This window comes from Eptesicus fuscus, chromosome 11, assembly GCF_027574615.1.
Source record: "Eptesicus fuscus isolate TK198812 chromosome 11, DD_ASM_mEF_20220401, whole genome shotgun sequence".
Lineage (NCBI taxonomy): Eukaryota > Metazoa > Chordata > Mammalia > Chiroptera > Vespertilionidae > Eptesicus > Eptesicus fuscus.
The window spans coordinates 46,745,236-46,763,701 of NC_072483.1; the positions used below are offsets into that span (position 1 = coordinate 46,745,236).

At 40.2% G+C, this 18,466-nt stretch overlaps 1 protein-coding gene across 4 annotated transcripts in view; it reads left to right on the forward strand.

Annotated features, from left to right (window-relative positions):
- The first annotated feature begins 4,409 nt into the window (after positions 1–4,409).
- Positions 4,410–18,466, forward strand: part of BBS5 (Bardet-Biedl syndrome 5) — a 33,836-nt gene continuing 19,779 nt past the window's right edge. For 3 of the 4 annotated variants that reach the window (XM_008138598.3, XM_008138599.3, XM_028141056.2), the window contains exons 1-6: positions 4,410–4,556; positions 6,962–7,044; positions 10,678–10,743; positions 12,181–12,230; positions 12,362–12,489; positions 17,670–17,805. In XM_008138598.3, the coding sequence (XP_008136820.1) occupies positions 4,498–4,556; positions 6,962–7,044; positions 10,678–10,743; positions 12,181–12,230; positions 12,362–12,489; positions 17,670–17,805 (522 nt within the window). In that variant the 5' untranslated portion in view covers positions 4,410–4,497. The remainder of the gene's footprint in view (positions 4,557–6,961; positions 7,045–10,677; positions 10,744–12,180; positions 12,231–12,361; positions 12,490–17,669; positions 17,806–18,466) is intronic. The other variant, XM_028141055.2, reaches the window with a different exon arrangement.

Here is an 18,466-nt window from a genome sequence, read left to right on the forward strand (position 1 = left end):
GTTATGATCATCCAAACTGGGAATAAATAAAATGACCTGCCTAGATAAGCAGTGAGTTTCCCATCACTGGAAATTATTGAAAATTTTCAAGCAGATGTTAAAAACCCATCTATCAAGGTTATTGTCAAAGGGATTACTTCACTGAGTAGGAGATTGATCTCTTTAACCTCTAAGGTCTCTTCCAAGGCCACCTCCTGTATTCTAAATTATAAAGGATGTTGTAAATCACACTCACCCTACGTGTGTCTTCAACTCCCTGCAATTCAGTAGGTTGTACATTTCACATAAAACCCTACAAAATCCTCAAGGACTCCTCCTAACATTGACTGTCCCAAAACAGCATTCTAGGCTGTTTTAAAGACTTCCAACCAGCAACAGGGGAGATGTGCAGAACATGTGAAAAAATTAAAACTGTGCAGAGAATAGATAAATAACTTCTAACAAGAATGCATAGGGAACTTTTGACTCTGATCTATGTGTGATGAGTTGGTATATCATCTTAAAAAATAGACTAATATGAAGTTTGAGACATATTTTGACTTCCCTGATTTGGTCTTTGCTCTAGTCTAGACAAGGTAACTGGGAAGTTCCATGTCTTAAAAATTATCAAAAGCAAAAAGAAACACACCTATGCATTCCTATCCTTTTCAATTCTTTGACTCTTCCTTCTTATATTTTATTCTCTAGTTTTCTAAAGTCTTGCTACAAATGAGGAACAATAGTGCCTAGTTAAGGTCATAGTGGGCAGGATCAGGGCAGGCAGCAACGTAGCAGTCATCAAGCAGACAAGGATTGGGACAAGAAGCAGGCTATGGAGATTAATTCTGTCTGGCAAGATGTGAATTAAAGCAACTGATCCGTGTTGGTATGGGCAAGATTTAAAGCAGTAGATCAGGGCCCTGGCCGGGTAGCTTAGTTGGTTAAAGCATTGTCCCAATATGCCAAGGTTGCAGGTTACATCCCCATCAGGGCACATACAAGAATCAACCAATGAGTGCATAAATAAGTGGAACAACAAATCGATGTTTCTCTCTTTTCCTCTCTCTCTCTCTCTCTCTCTCTCAAAAATCAATAAATAAAACTTTAAAAAATAACAATAATAAAAGAAAGCAGTAGATCAGGCATGGATTGGACAGGACTTCAATCAGAGGTCATGTGACATCCCAAAGAATCCAAGAGAGCCAAGTTGCAATACCAAAGCCACGGCTGTAATGGTGCCTTTCCACATCAGTCCACAGGCCTCGTCCCCTTGGTGGAACTCTGGTTCCATGTTATTTACATCAGCTGCAACTCTACTCTTTTCCGAGTTCTCATGAAGGTACAATAATTCCCTTTACAAGTCCATTATAGAAAGAAAAAGTCTGTTTAGCAAACAAAAATAATCGATGGTATTAGAAGTCAAGTCACTCATTGGGGCAGGTAGTCGCTGGAAGGAAGGGGGTTTCTGGGGTGTGGGTAATACTTCTTGATCAGGGTACATTCAGATAGAAAATTCTAGTTGTATACTTACGATTTGCACATTTTTCTGTATTTATGTTATATTTCAATAAAAATGTCCTAAAGATATGGCAAAAGCCCCGGCCAACAGCTTCTCAGAGCCATTCTGGCTAGTGGGCAGCCAGCAGGGCAATCGCTAAGCCTCAGCCATGGACTCTCAGCCCTCTTTCTTTCCTAGTGTATGTGCCTGCTCACTCACTCACTCTCACTTGTACATGTGCACACACCCAAACACAAACAAGATCTATTCAGAGGCAGGAGAGGCCAAAAAGCACACTCCAGAGGAGTGTATCCGCCTTCTCTTTCTAATCCTAATCATCCAGATGTGGCTACAGAGCTTGGCTGATGTCATCTTATGGACCAGGATTTGACATTCTACACCTCAGTGTTGGAAAGGGGGCCCTCCTTCTTGGTAGAAATCAAGGCCCCCTGAGGTTGAAGAAACAGGATAACTTTAAACATCAGCCAACTAATGGTATCAAAATGAAAGAACTATATTAAAATCTTAGCAATTATTAATGGGATGAATTGGATATTTTTCTGTTTTCCATGGTGATTGTGTATATCATTTTATAATTAAGAAAAATATAAATGCTATAAATAAAATTTGTATAATAAATTATCATTATTAAACTTATAAGCATATCTTTTCTCAGTGGATTCTCAACATTTTAAATACAAATCCTTTTTCAGACATGTTTTTTGCAGATATTTTCTCAGTCTATGGCTTGTCTTTTTATTCCCTTAACGGTCTCTTTTGCATAGCAGGAGTTTTTAACTTCAATAAAGTTCAACTTATCACTTTTTTTTCTTTCATGGATAGCACTTTTGGTTGTATCTAAAAACTCATCACCATCACTCAGTTCTTATAACAATTCTCTGATATCAGTATTTCCATTTCACAGATGAGGAAACTGAGACTCAAAGGTCAGTTAACTTGACTAAGCTCAGATGGGCAGAAGTAAAGGATTTGGACTTACTGATATTCCAGTGTTCTCTCCACTGTGCAATGTTACAATGCTACCTAACTGTATTCATCTTGCCTTTTGGTTTTGTTTACCTTTCTTTCCTTTTTTTCATTCAAGTCATTTAAAGTTTTTTTAACCTAAGGTGAACGTGGTTTGCCAGAATAAATGGCAACTTCCAGAGTAAAAGAGATTGATGAAGCTACTCCAAAGTATATCATAGTGGCATTGTTAGAAACATACAGTTAGGTAGCAATGTCAAGTGTCATGGGAGCATGGAACCCATGTGAGCATATTATAAAAGCTAAGGGCCCATTTCCTTAAAGACACACACACACACACACACACACACACACACACACACACACACACACATTTTGCATACAATTTTAGGGGTTTGGATGCCATAGCTGCTCTATGACATTAGTACATGCAGAATTAATTTAGTGCCTGGTCATGTGGGAGAAATATAAAATAATATAAAGAAATAATATCTATGAAAGTACTAGCATAGTTCCAGTGCATAGTAGGTACTCAGTAAATTCTTATTTAAGCGGGTCTGATTAATGATTAACAGTATTTTTGCCTTCAAATAGGGAATCCACACCCACCGTTTAATGTAGTCTAGTACAAGAATTTGCCACCAGATGTCACTATTGTTCTACAGAAACGCTTACACAGACTCCACCCACTCCAACTTCACCCCACCCTCTATAGTACCTATATGCCAAGGTTGTGGGTTTGATCCCTCCCTGATCAGGGCATAAACAAGAATCAATCAATGAATGTATAAATGAGTGGAACAACAAATAGATATCTCACTCTCCCTCTCTCTCTCCCTCTCTTTTTCTCTCTAAAATAAAAATTTTTAAAAACATTAAAAGGGGGGGGGGGGGTGGCAAATGAAAGATAAAAATGAGTCACTGGCATATAACAATTCTGGCATCCATCTGGGCTAATGTTGGATTTGACACTTGATGGATCAGAAAACACAGCTAGGCCCTGCCGACATGGCTTATTGGTTGAGCTGCAACCTATGAACCAGGAGGTCACAGTTCAATTCCCGGAGGGGCATGTTCCCAGGTTGAAGGTTCAATCGCCCCTGTGGGGCAGCCAATCGGTGATTCTTTCTCATCACTGATGTTTCTATCTCTCTCTCCCTCTCCCTTCCTCTCTAAAATCGATGGAAATATTTTTAAAAAGCAAGAGAGCAAGATAGGGGGAGAAACCTAGGATAGGAAAATAGGCTCATGTTCCATTCTTTGGAATTCATGTAAAAGGAATATGCATAATTAAATGTCTAAACTCAAAAAAAAAAACAGAAAAGAAAAGAAAAAATATTATGAATTGGGGGAAGGAAAGCACATTGATTTATTCAAAAAGTATTTATTGAGTGCCTGCACTGGGCTAGGGGCAATGTTCAAAGTAACTAGATAAGTCAGGCCGGGTCCTCAGGATGCTCACAGTAGAGTGGAGGAAGGATCAGGGACCCCTCAGTGGACATTTGAGCTGAGACCTAGGCGACAAAGGGCGGGCCAAGCTGAGATCTGAGGAAACAGAGTTCCAGACAGAAAAGGGGCCCCCCAAAGGCTCTGAGCCCTGCCTGGCCGGAGGGTAGGCAAAAGGAGCGAAAGTGGCCTGAGGTCCTAGAGGTTGGGAGGGCCAGATCCCAGAGCGGCCAGGAGGGGAATTCAAAGTTTTAAGGCTAAATTTTTTGGCAGTGTAGAGAAACGGGGGTGAGGAGGAATGCCTAAGCACGTGTGTTTGGAAGCCAGGACGGTCATTCAGAGGTCAAGCACGCGCTCCTGGGCCAGGGACCAGCTCGGCGAATCCGAGCCGCTGAACCCTGCCTGGAGCCTCCAATCCGCTTCATGACGCCACGGGGCCAGGGAAAGCGCGCGCCTACCTCAGCGAAGCTTGGCCCTCGGGGCCCGCCGTAGACGGAGCGACAGGGGCGTCCCGTTGCCTTGGAGCCGGCGAGGCGCCGCTCAGCCTCCACCTCTGTGGAGAGGGCCCGCCGCGGGCCTAGGTCACCATGTCGGTGCTGGACGCGCTTTGGGAGGACCGGGACGTCCGCTTCGACGTGTCCTCGCAGTGAGTCCCGGATATTCCACAGCGGCCAAGAGCCCCTAGAGGGCGCCGCGGCACGCTCCGGACCAGCGGGCGGAGCCTGCACCCCCGCAGCTGCGGCCCGGGCGAGGGTGCCAGTGGGGTTAAGCCTGTCTGGGCACCTCGGGAAACCCTAGATGGGCCGGACACTGCGGCGCTGCCGAGGCCGGCGTTACGGCCAAACGCGTCTAAACTACACGGTCTCGGGCCCACGCGATCCCTGGGCCGGGGACCTATGGGAGCTGAGCCCAAGCCCCGCGGGGACCGCGCAGGACCCGGGCGTCCAGTACACCCAAGCGAGCTTGGGGTGGCAGTTTCGTGTGGCGGGAGAAGTTCGTGTGGACGCAGGAAACGGGGGTTCCACAACTAGGCCTAGAATAACGACACACATTGTGACCCCTTAGATAAAGGACTGCCCTTCAATGCTTGAGTCTTCTGTCAGTAAGATGAAGGAGGTGGGAGTACGCATCCTCCAAAACTCCTAACCACGCAAACTATTTCCGTGGTGAGCCTCCGTCTAATTACTCATCCAAGTCACCAATAGAAGAAGGAGCCCCTTTTTGGAGCCTCTCAAACAGAAGCTTTTAAAAGATTTCATGCTTTAAAGAGAGAAGAGTTAGAAATCTCTTGACCAAAAGTCCAGGAAAAATGCCCATTTGGATATTAAATGTTGGAAAACAGTAAAGCTAAGGTTCTTGGGATAATGACGTGGGACTTATTAGCCACTTATGATTCCTTATCATGAACAGAACCTAATTACTAATAGGTGGAAAAGTGAAATGTTAACTTTCAAGACTTATTCGTGACTAAATATATAATACTAGCATGATCTTAGAACCCTTAAGGAGCCCTAGCCGGTTTGGCTCACTGGATAGAGCATCGGCCTGTAGACTGAAGGGGCCGAGGTTCCATTCTTGGTCTAAGGGCGCATGCCCAGGTTGCGGGCTCATCCCCACTAGGGGGCGTGCAGGAGGCAGCTGATCAATGATTCTCATCATTGATGTTTCTCTCTCTCCCCCTCCCTTCCTCTCTGAAATCAATACAAAAAAATATTTAAAAAAGAACCTTTAAGGAGTTAAAAGGGAAGAGAATTTATGAAATTATAAACCATAGTTACATATTACACACATTCTATGATTTTTTTTCTGTTATTCTTGGGGGATTCTTGATCCAAGAAAACATCCATCTCATGAATATTTTTAGTTATTAAACAGTTAACAGATGCTTGCTATGTTCTGGTTATTGTGCTATTAGCTAGAGATACAAAATAATAGGAAATTATTTATCTCCCTTCCCTACCCCCATTCTAGTGCAGGAGATATACATTGACAGCTGTTTTTAAAAATGTGATAAATACTATCCAAAAAAAAACATGAACAAAAAGTTGGGGAACCGTAGAAACAGAATAGTTGATTCTGCCTGGGGAAGGCCTCAAAAAAGAAATAATATTTGAATTGAGCTCTGAAAAATAGTTAGAGCCTAGTCAAGGAAAACAGGAGGAAAGTATTCCAGAAAAAAAAAAAAAAAGGAGGCAGAGTCTTGGAAATATAAACTTCATTGACGAGAAGGCAATGTCTGGTAGGTAGAGGGTGGAGATAGGTACAAATAGAAAAATAGATTAGTCAGATTGTGAAATGTTCAACTGGGGATTTTGGACTTCATTTTTCAGGCAGTCTGGTGCCATGGAAGACTGGAGCAGGGAAGTGATATGACCATATCACTAAGTAATTGAGTTGGTTCTATGGAGAATGTGTTAGAAGACTCTCCTACATATTCTGCTAGGTTTTGTTTTTTGTTTTCTTTGATATATTGGAATGCATTCTATCAGCAAACTGTTCTTCATTACTTTCTTTTGTCTCCTGTTTCTAATTGTTTACAAAGTCATGATGATGCTTTGCTTTGCTTCCATACTTTCCTCTATTCAGAAACCTCAGGGGGTTCTCCACTGTCCACAGGTTAAGGCCCATTCCTATCTGACTAGCATTTATGGTTCTCCGGTTCTCCGTAATCTAGTTCTTACTTCCTAGCCCAACTATATTTCTCACTACCTCTCAGTATAGACCTTCTTCTCCAGCCAGGCCAGTTTCTTCACATTCCCTTATCGTTTCTTATTCCTGTGCCTCTCTCCCAACTCTCTCTCCCCTTTCCTTCCCCTCCAAGTCCTACCTCTCCTTCTAGTTCTGGCTGCTCTACATGTGCTGGTCATTCCAGTCACACTTATCACCAGGTTCTTGGAGTTTTTGAATACCTTATTTTCAATGCATGAGCATTTGGTACTGTATCCTTTATATTCTTGGCTGTTTTATAGGTATATGTCTTTTTTTTCTCCCTAACTAGATTTAAGTGGATGTATTATAGCTTTAAAGTTAAAGTATTTATATTTATTTTAGACAAATGAAAACAAGACCTGGAGAAGTCCTTATTGATTGTTTAGATTCAATTGAAGACACCAAAGGAAATAATGGAGATAGAGGTGAGTATATTATCTAATACATTTTATATTTCTGGTTTATATTAGGTGGAGAATAAGATATGAAAAGCACTATATGTAATTCTGAGAGTGGGAGCATTAAATCCACATAAGACTTTCCTCAGACTGAAATGGAAGAAAGGGTAGGTATTAAACCTGTAGCCAGGGAATACAGGTTCTTCCCTCAGAACTCTGGTCCTTCGGTAAGCCCTGATTCTGACATCAGCTTCATCCAGTGTAGCTGTTAAAAGTCCAGGAGCTTTGTTTGCAAGGGTCATGGGATAGTTCTGACTTTTGGATCTGCCTCCCCCCAAAAAAGAATCGGGGGTAGTGGAACATAAATAGGCCATAACTGTGCTTCATGGAGCTATGCTTCCTTTTAAGAAATCCAAGAATAATGCACAATCCCCTAAGACTGACACCTAGAGATGGACATGTGGAGAGCAAATTCAGTGCTGTATTATGAAGTCTAGTTAAAGGTTAAGTACAGAAAATACTGTGTCAGACGTCCGTGCATGTCGCTGAGTCCCTCCCAAAACAAATTTTCCCAAGCAGCTGTATGGAGCCAATGACCAGTGGTCAGAGGTGTTAGATGCATCACTACTGTTCTTCAAGATAAAAAATAGGAAATAAGGAGTGGGCAGCTTAGTGTATCTAAAAAGATGTTTGTGGGGAGAGGAGGTTTAGTAGGGTGGGATATAACCCTCTTATTGAAGAGAAAAAGTGAGGAAGGAGTAGACCTCATTCAAGTAAGAAGGATCAGTAAATCGTAGAGCTAAAACAGTAACCATTACTGGCATAACATGCTCACTGCAGCATTTGAGTGGCTGATTCCTCTCTGAGCCTTTCTTCTCTGTGAGGAGAACCTAGCATCATCACCAGCTACTGGTGGATCCTGTCAATAGCTAGAGCCCATCATTAAAGAAATGCTTAGATCACATTTCTGAAATGCTTCCTAGTATACGCCAAGACCAGGTGAGCATGAGGTATCAAGACCTAGTAGCAAATAAGAAGGCTTAGTGTGTGCCTTTGGGGATGGAATAATAATCTCTAGATGGTCAGATCTTGAAAAATCCCTGAATTAACTTAACCGTTTGCACTCGCTTTTTTCTCGATTCCTGCTACCGATGCTAACCGTGTTGAGTCACACTCGACATCCAAGTGCAAAAGGTTAAGGAAGCCAAGAGAAAGTTTTGGTCTCATACAGATTGGCAGGAGTTCTTATGTGACATTCCATCCACTAGTTCAAACAAAGACTAAGGGTACTCACTGAGTGCAATAGCCTATACTAGCACTTTGAGGTAGGGAGGAAAAAACATCTTCCTGGCCAGAAATCTTACTGTTAATAAAAATAACACCTCAGAAACAGTTGCTCAGAAAATGGAATTTTACAGGAGTGTACAGAGCTTCTGGCTAAAAAGAAAGTAAAAAAAAGAAGGGGCCCTGGCCAGGTGGCTCAGTTGTTGGAACATCATCCTGTACAACAAGAGGATGAGGGTTTGATACCAGGTCAGGACACATATCTAGGTTGCAGGTTTTATCCCCGGTTGGAGCGAGTACAGGAGGCAACCGATTGATGTTTATCACATCGATGTTTCTCTCTCTCTCCTCCTTCCTCTTCTGTAAAATCGATTTTTTTTAAAAACATATCCTCGTGTGAGGATTTTTTAAAAGGGGGGAGGGAAGAAGAATCCTGTCTTCTAGCTATCTCTTTCCCCTCCTTTCCAGAAGTGTGAAAATAACTAATCTAAGTCACTCTCAAGTTCAGAAACCCCATATTAAAACTATAAATATCCCAAAAGATTAGCACATTTAATCCACTTCAACTGTAAATACTCTGATATGGAATTATCAGATTAGCTTTGCGCACTGACGCTATATGAGAATGAAACAGCCATATTTCAGTGTTTGGAAGATTAAGAGAAACAGGGAGAATTATATTTTGGTGTTTGGGAAGACAGGAAAAGTCTATGCTTGGAATACTGGGTTTGGATTTGTACAATGAGGTCCTTTAGCAGGACAAAGGCAACATAACAATGCTGGAGACTTGTAAGAGATGTACCAAGAACAGAAAAACAGATAATCAGAGTTGGTCAATGGTTTTATAAGGCAAACTCTTTGACCACAAACAACCTTTCTTGCATGTGCTACTGTCCTCCATTTGTCCCTCCAGACTCAGCACCTTCTCCACCCTTTCTCCTTTCTCCTGAGAAACTGTATGGACTACATCAAAGGCCTCCTTGTGCACTCTAGCTTCTGGTTGGAAAAACCAAGGCAGAAGATCAAAGGGAGGCAGGAGAGTTCAGTCTGGGTGTTTATTCCCCACGTTCTTTCCTCTCAACACATTTGGCTCTTTAAGACTTTGTTCCTTCATTTGGTTAACTGCTCCCTATCCTTGTCCCTTTGGGCCTGGGGTGGTATAGATCTGCTACATTCACTTATGGTTCCTGACAACCCACCCGTACCTTTGTAATAAATCCTTTTGTATAGAAACCTCAATTATTCTAATTTGAGTGTGCCATCTGTTTTCTGTTTGACCCCGACTGATAGATGCAATGTCTACTCTTCTATGATCTTGTGTGAACCTTCCACTCTAGCCAGGCTGGGTTACTTATCATTTGTCAAGCATACCATGTAATGTTCTGCAGCTTCTCTTGAGGACACCTTCCTTTATTTTTAGAATCTCCTATCCCATCTCACCCCAACATTCATACAGATTTAGTCTCATTTTAGATATTCTAGGGGTTTTCAGGGAGGAAGGAGTATGACCTGGCTATAGATTACTCATAGAAGACTTCTATGGTTATAATTTGTTAAAAAAAAAAATTGTGTTATACAAAGTTAAGAGAGTTTTATTATTTTAGGGTTTCTCAATGCTATCATAATATGCTAATCCTATATAATAAAGAGGTAATATGCAAATTGACCATCACACCATCACAAGATGGCTGCCTACAACCAGGCCAGCAGGGGGGTTAGTGAGGGATGACCAAACGACTGAACAAGCAGGCTGTGTGGGGCGACCAGGCCGGCAGGGGTGTTAGTGAGGGACAACTAAACGACTGAACAAGCAGGCAGTGTGGGGCAACCAGGCTGGCAGGGGGGCCATGAGGGGCGACCAGGCTGGCAGGGGGGGGGCAGTTAGGGGTGACCAGGCAGGCAGGCAGGTGAGCTATTAGGAGCCAGCGGTCCAGGATTGTGAGAGGGATGTCCGACTGCCGGTTTAGACCCAATCCCCGGGCCTAAACCGGCAGTCAGACATCCCCCGAAGGGTCCCAGATTGGAGAGGGTGCAGGCTGGGCTGAGGGGACACCCCCTCGTGCACAAATTTCATGTACTAGGCCTCTAGTTGTATTATAAATCGCTAAGATACATAGTTTACCATGTTCAGATTTACTTTACTTTTTTCCCCTGGGAGCTGCTGATACTGGGCCATTAGTTTCATGTCCATCTTTTTTTATTATTATTATTAGAACCAGATGGCTCTAAAACTAATGCCTCCACTCCTGTGGAGTGTGTGTGTGTGTGTGTGTGTGTGTGTGTGTGTCTGTGTGTACTCATATTCTGTACATCATCTTATTTTGTATTGAAAAAAATAAGCTCTTAAGGTAACCTATTTTTTTTGTTTGCTTTTAGGTAGACTCTTAGTAACAAATTTAAGAATTCTCTGGCACTCTTTGGCATTACCAAGAGTCAATCTTTGTAAGTATCTTTGTTAGATAACACTAGACAAAAACAAAAAATACTTTGTCAAGTGAACTTGCACAGTGGCTTTTACTTCCGGAAAAACTATACTATAAAATATGTGGAAAACTTTATTTATTTACTTATTTATTTATCCTCATCCCAAGGATATATTTGTGTGTTTCTAAAATATATTTTATTGATTTTACTGAGAGGAAGGGAGAAGGATAGAGAGTTAGAAACATCAGTGAGAAACATTGATCAGTTGCCTCCTACACGCCCCCCACTGGAGATGAGCCCTCAACCAAGGTACATGCCCTTGACCAGAATCGAATCCAGGATACTTCAATCCAAGGGCCAACACTCTATCCACTGAGCCAAACTGGTTAAGGCCCAAAGATATGTTTTTATTGACTTTTAGAGAGAGAGAAACTGGGAGGGAGGGTAGAAGGGAGAGAAAGAGAGAGAAGCATCAATGTGAGAAAGAAACATTGATTGGTTGCCTCCCGTAATCACAGCAACCAGGGATCGAACTCACACCTATGTATGTGCCCTGACCAGGAATTGAACCCACAGTCTTTTTGGTGCACAAGACAACACTCCAATCCAGCACTCCAATCACCTGGCGAGGGCAAAAACTTTAAACTGATAAAAGTTTCAGAAATCCTTGACTAGCCCTTAAGTGCATCATAATTTAAAAGAAATGTTATTCAGTCTGTCCAGTTTATCTCCTGGACATACAGGAGATTAGTACTTTTACATTGAATGATTTTGTTTGTTTTTTGTTTATCTTTGACAACTTGCTATGACCTGTTTCAAGTAATCCCAAAAAAGGGAAATCTGAATTGTAATAGAAAGGTACAAACTTTCACTGTGTTAAATTTTGTTTAACTTACTTTAAAAAACTATTTTAGCCCTCGCTGGTTTGGCTCAGTGGATGGAGCGTTGGCCTGTGGACTGAAGGGTCCCAGGTCTGATTTGGGTCAAGGGCACATGCCCAGGTTGCAGGCTTGATCCCCAGAAGGGGCGTGCAGGAGGCAGCTGATCAATGATTCTCTCTCATCATTGATCTTTCTCTTTCTCCCTCTTCCTTTCTCTCTCTGAAATTAAAACACACACACACACACACACACACACACACACACACCTATTTTAGATTATCCAGATAAACATTTTTTTCTTGATAGAGTGATGCTAAGATTTTCAGTAAACAATACTGTACGTTTTAGAGAAGTAAATTTTCTTTGTCCAATGTTATGAATGTGTTTGTTCAAAGAGGCAGAATTGACTTTCCCTTTCTTTTCATTATTTAACTTAAATTTGTAGTTGTTCCATGAAAATGTTTAAAAGCTATATTTTTACATTTAATTTTTTAAAACTTAAAAGTTCTGTGTATAGATTTATTTCTCAGTTTATTATATTACATTCTTTAAATTCTTTGCTTTTGAATTTTAGCTATCGGTTACAACTGCATACTGACTATTACAACAAGGACTGCTAACTCTGTAAGTCTGAAAAACCTTATTGAAATATATTTATATAGTGAAGAAACATGAGATATTTGAAGTTGGTGTTTGTTTTCACTGTGAGAAATTGCTTTTAAAATCTGAACTTTTAAATACATTTGTCCTTACAGAAATTACGAGGCCAAACTGAAGCTCTTTATATACTAACAAAATGTAACAGTACTCGTTTTGAGTTTATATTTACAAATTTGATTCCTGGAAGTCCTAGACTTTTTACTTCTGTGATTGCAGTACACAGGTATGATAATACTTTGTGGATTACTGAATATTTTTATAATAATTCTATGATATAAAGGTTTAGAGAATAAAGTTTAGAAGTGTGGTGCTATCTTCCTCCAAGCTCTATTGCAAATATTCTGAAGATATATAGAAGAACACATTGTATTATCATTTAGTAAACACTTTGAAGGTATTTATAAAGCACATACGACTATTGAAGATTCATAAAAAATTTTTTACTGAAGATTCTATTAGCTACAAAGGTAGTTACAAGGGAATAGAAAATCCATTCAATGTAAATAACAAAGTTATATAATTTAATTAATGATTTAAAAAGATTATTTTTCTAATAGTAGAAAATATGTCTGGGTGTTTTCCCCAAAGAACTTTATTGTTGTTTTGTTTTATGGTTATTTGGGGCTTTTTGTTTGTTTGCTGAATTCTTCTCTTTTCACTACCTCAGCTCCTTTTTTTTTATTATTTAAATAAATCACTTATTCTCAAACATTTATTTCATGTTCTTTATTGATTTCAGAGAGAAAGGAAAAGGGAGAGAGAGATAGAAACATCAATGATGAGAGAGAACCATTGATAGAGGCCACAACTTGGACATGTGCCCCTGACCGGAATCAAACCCAAGGACCCTTCAGTCCACAGGCCGATGCTCTATCCACTGAGCAAAACTGGCCAGGGCAGCTCTTTTTTTTTTTTTTTTAATCATATATATATAATTGTTTTAATTTGCATGCACTTCTTTTATTACTAGTGATGCTGAAATTTTTCTCTTTTTTTGTTATTTATAGCTTCCTATTGTAAATTTCTTAATTATGTCTCTATCAGCCATATATATTGCAAATGTTTTTCTTAGTTTCCTAGTTTGTTAGTTCTTAATTTTGTTGATTGTTTAAATCTACACAGTGGTTTAGTGTTTTGTTTTTTGTGTTTTTTTTATATATATATAATTCACATAACATAAAATGTAGTATTTTAAAGTTTATACTTTGGTAGTTTTGGTATATTCACAAGATATCATCACTGCCCAATTCCAGAATATTTCCATCACCCCAAAAAGAAACTGCCATAGCAACCACTGATTTACTTTATGTCTCTATGGATTTGCCTATTCTTGACATTACATGTAAATGGAGTCATATAATATGGTGGTCTTTTATATCTGACTTTATTTTATTTTATTTATTGATTTTGAGAGAGAGACAGTTTTGTTGTTCCACTTACTTATGCATTCATTTTTGTTGATTCTTGTATGTGCCCTGTCTGGGGATCAAACTCGCAAGGAAGCTACCCTGCCAGGGCCAGCTTCTTCTTTTTTTTTTTTTTTATAAGTCAATTGACCCATCTTTTTCCTTTTTTCTTTTTTCTTTTTTTTTTTTTCTTAGAGGAAGAGGAAGGGAGAAGGAGAGAGAGAAACATCAATGTGAGAGTGAAACATTGATTAGCTCCCTCCTACACACCCCCTACTGGGGATTGAGCCCAAAACCCTGGCCTATGCCCTGACCTGGAATTGAACCAGCAACCTTTCTGTGCCTGGGACGATGCCCAACCAACTGAGCCACATCAGCCAGGGCTAAGTGTGACTTCTTTCACTTACGTAATGTTTTCAAGGTCTATCATATTATAGCATATTATCAGTATTTTACTCATTTTTATAGCTGAATGATACTCCATTGTATGGACACATTTTGTTTATTCATCAGTTAATAGATATTTTTTGTCTGTTATGAAAAATGCTGCTGTGAACATTCGTGTATAAGTTTTGTGTGAAAACATACTTTAGTTTTCTTTGGTATATATCTAAACTTTAGCTTTTTATTTCACTTTACCTAGAGAAGTAATGTAAAATCAAGTTTGAAGGGAACATGGAAGCTCTTTTCTTTAATAGTATGAAAATGTTATGTGTTTCCCCAAAAATAATTTACAGCATAAATAGTTTCCATTTTCTCCCCTGATTAAATATTGATAATTACAGCACTGAATGAAATTAAGATTTATAAGCAGCCCTGGTCAGTTTGGCTTAGTGGATAGAGCGTCGGCCTGCGAACTGAAGGGTCCCGGGTTCGATTCTGGTCAAGGGCACATGCCCAGGTTGCGGCTTGATCCCCAGTGGGGAGCATGCAGGAGGCAGCCAGTCGGTGATTCTCTCTCATCATTGATGTTTCTCTCTCTCGCTCTCCCTCTCCCTCTCTGAAATCAATAAAAATATATTAAAAAAAAGATTTATAAGCAAATGTTTGTATCCTACTTTCACAATTTATATGTTAGAAGGTTAATTAGAGTAAAACTGAGAAAATTAACATTGAGTACTATAATTTATATGAACAACTTCTAAAGTTATTTAGGCTAAGAAAACCTTTTAGTTTCATTATATGGGTAAATTAGCCTATAATTTTGTGGAGTAAAATTAGAATTAATTAATCAAAAGTTAAGAATTTTCTTACAGTAGCCACGATATGAAGCAACCCAAGTGCCCATCAGTAGACCAGTGGATAAAATGTTGTGGTACATATATACAGTGGAATATTACTCGGCCATAAAAAAAAAGTGAAATCTGCCCTGGTCAGATAGCTCAGTTGGTTAGAGTGTCATCCCAATATGCCAAGGTTGCAGGTCCAGTCCCCAGTCAGGGCACATACAAGAATCAACCAATGAGTGCATAAATAAGTAAAATCCTTAATGTATAAAACATTAACAAAATGTGTAACTGTGAGGTTTGATTCAGAAGCGCTGTAGATGGAGTAATATGAAATTATGTAGGTAAATATGTAGATGGTGGTTTAAATCAATAATGAATAAGCTATTAGGTATAAAATGTTTTATAATGAAGAAATGCACTTCTCTTTTATTCTGATATTGAGAATATAAGTGATTTTCCCCAGCAGAATGCAAGAGGCACTCTCTAGACAATATCCTAATTGTTGGAAGGGTTAATTTATTCCTAAATTAATACCAGGCAGTGAACAAGAACTAGGCAGAAGAAAGCATTAAATTTTCTTTGGGGAGAGACTGTCTAGTAATTTAAAATGGTTAAATATGAACCATATTCTCATTGTGAGAATTTTAATACTAATGGAATTTTTCAAAAGTTTTATTCAAACCACAAATTATAGAATCCACCCAAGGAAATTTCTTCTTAGCATTCTGGAATTCTCATCTAATGGTTCATTGGCTCTCCTCTATTGTTTAACTCACTAGTTAACTCACTGACCTTTTAAATTCCTGGGATAAAATTTGGGATATTAAATTCTTCATCTTTAAAAAAAAAAAAAAAATCCAGCTCTCTCTATCTCTCTCTCTCTTTCCCATCCTCTCTAAAATCAATAAATGGAAAATTTTTTTAAAGAAGAATGACATCTAACCATTTGTGACAACATGGATGGACCTAGAGGGTACACTAAGTGAAATCAAAGACAAATTCCATATGTTTTCACTATATGTGGAAGCTAAAGAATAAGTAAATGAACAAAGAAAATAGAAACAGACTCAGAGCTACAGAGAACAGACTAATGGTTGCCAGAGGAGAGGGAGGTTGGGGGACTGGTGAAAAAGGCAAAGGAATTAAGAAGTACAAATTGATAGTTACAAAATAGTCATGGGGATGTAAAGTACAGCATAGGGAATATAGTCAATAATCTTATATAATAAAGAGGTAATATGCAAATTGACCCTCACACCATCAAAAGATGGCTGCACCCACAGCAGAGGTGGGGTTTCTGTAACACAAGATGGCTGCACCCACAGCAAAGGCAGGGTTCCCGTAACAAGCCATAAGGAGCAATCAGCAGGGACCTGAGGCTGCATGGCACCAGGCCTGGGTGGGGGACCTGAGGCTGTGCTCCTGCCCGGCGGAGCTTGACAGGAGACTTCAAGGCGTGCCCCCCACCCCAGCGCCAGGCCAGGGAACCTCAGGCCATGGCCCCCGTCCTGCAGGGCTTGACAGGAGACCTCAGGCCATGGCCCCCGCCCCGGCACCAGGCCAGGGGACCTGAGGCTGCGCCCCCCAGCCTGGCATGCGCCGGTGGACCTGAGACTGCAGCACTCATCTGGTGGGGCTTGACGGGGGACCTGAGGCTGCGCCCGGCACCGGTTCAGGGGACCTAAGGCTGCACCCCCCGCCTGGCACCAGGCCAGGGGACCTGAGGTTGCACCCCCACCTGGTGGGGCTTGACAGGTGTGGGGCTAGCTGGGTCTGGATCTCGTCCAATGCGGGTGGGGCCAGCCGGGTCTGGGTCTCGTGTGATTTCAAGGCATGTGCGGGTAGGCGGGGACTTGACTCTGGATCCCACAGCCCCAGACTCTGACAGGAGGAAGATTTTCATATACATTTTACTAATTTTCTTTCATCTCCAACACTTCTATTATAGAGAAAGGGCAAATAGCAATATTAAAGTATTTCCTCTAATTAATTCCCTTTTAATGTGCACAATTTTGTGCACTGGGCCACTAGTGTTGTAATAACTATGTATGGTGCCAGGTGGGTATTTGAAATATCAGGGAATTACTTCGTAACGTATGTGATTATCTAACCACTATGCTGTACACTTGAGATTGATACAAAGTAATATTAAATGTAAATTGTAATTGAAAAATAAAATTTTAAAAAGTTAAGAATTTTCTTCTGTATTTATTACTTATTAATAGAGAGAAATGGAAAGAAAACAAAATTATAGAGATTTGATACACACACTGTCTGTCTTAGACTCTGTCCTAGGGTTACTTTTGGAATTGGTACAGATTCATTCTAATTTTCTGTGTAGAGGTAGATGTGAGCATAATTTCTTCAGGTTGTAGTGAGAAAAAGAATAATGGTGCCTTTGACTAAAACAAATGAAGGGAAGCATTTTGATAGAAAAAATAATTTTCATGTCTATTATATAGAAGCATTGTTTCTTAGTTTGAGAGAAAATCTGTGCCCTCTCATTGTGCTGTGTGATATGTAGTGCCTTAAAAATTAGACATCTAAAAAATAGTTTACTGAGACAAAATATGTAAGTGCCACACTAAAATGACAAAGTTTACAAAAGACTGTAATCACCAAAACTTGCTGAAAAGAAAAAAATTTTCAATTTACTGTGATAATTACTTGAGTGATGTATATAAGTACTAACAATTGTATATTTTAACATAAACAAAGAAAACTGCATTTTCAGTTTGGGTTAGCCTTTTGTTTGTTCTCTTTTACAGAGCATATGAAACTTCTAAAATGTATCGTGATTTTAAATTGAGAAGTGCACTGATTCAAAATAAGGAACTAAGGTTATTACCACAAGAACATGTATATGATAAAATCAATGGAGTATGGAATTTATCCAGTGATCAGGTATTGTACAAGAAACTAATGAATCTTTTGGATCAGTGCCTTGATAATAATTTTTCCATTTATCATTATGTTTATATATTCATTTAACTGTTAAAATTAGCATCATTCCTCTTGATAAATTAACATTATAACTCTTCATATAAAATAATATAATTTTCATATTTTTATGGTTTTGTCTGTTTAACATTTGTCCTACATTGCATTTAGAGCTGGAATGGACCTCAGAGATCATCTCTAGTTTAGCCTCTATTCACTTATAGATGAAAAACTCAGGCCCTTCCAAGCCCCACCTCTTCCAAGTCTTGTTTGCTGAACCAGAGGAAGGAGAAAATGGCGACGGAATAGAGTCGGGTTTGGAGTCTGTTCCTGGGGCGGAGAGTCGGAGCAGCAGAGGCTCGCAGAGGGAGTGTATGTTGGCAAGCCAAGGGACAGCTAAACTCCAGGAGAAGGCGGGGGAGTGCTGGGCAGTGTTCCTCTGACCGCGCAGCACCCACAGGGGCTGGGTCCCCTCCCGGAGCTGCGGGCTTGCCGGGCGCCTCGCCATCTTGCAAGGAAAGGAGGATTTTAGTGGAAACCTGACTTTCCGCGACAACTGCAAACACTGAACTGCTGGGAGCACCAGACCACCAGTCCCCTATCAGCGCAAACATTCGGATTCAAA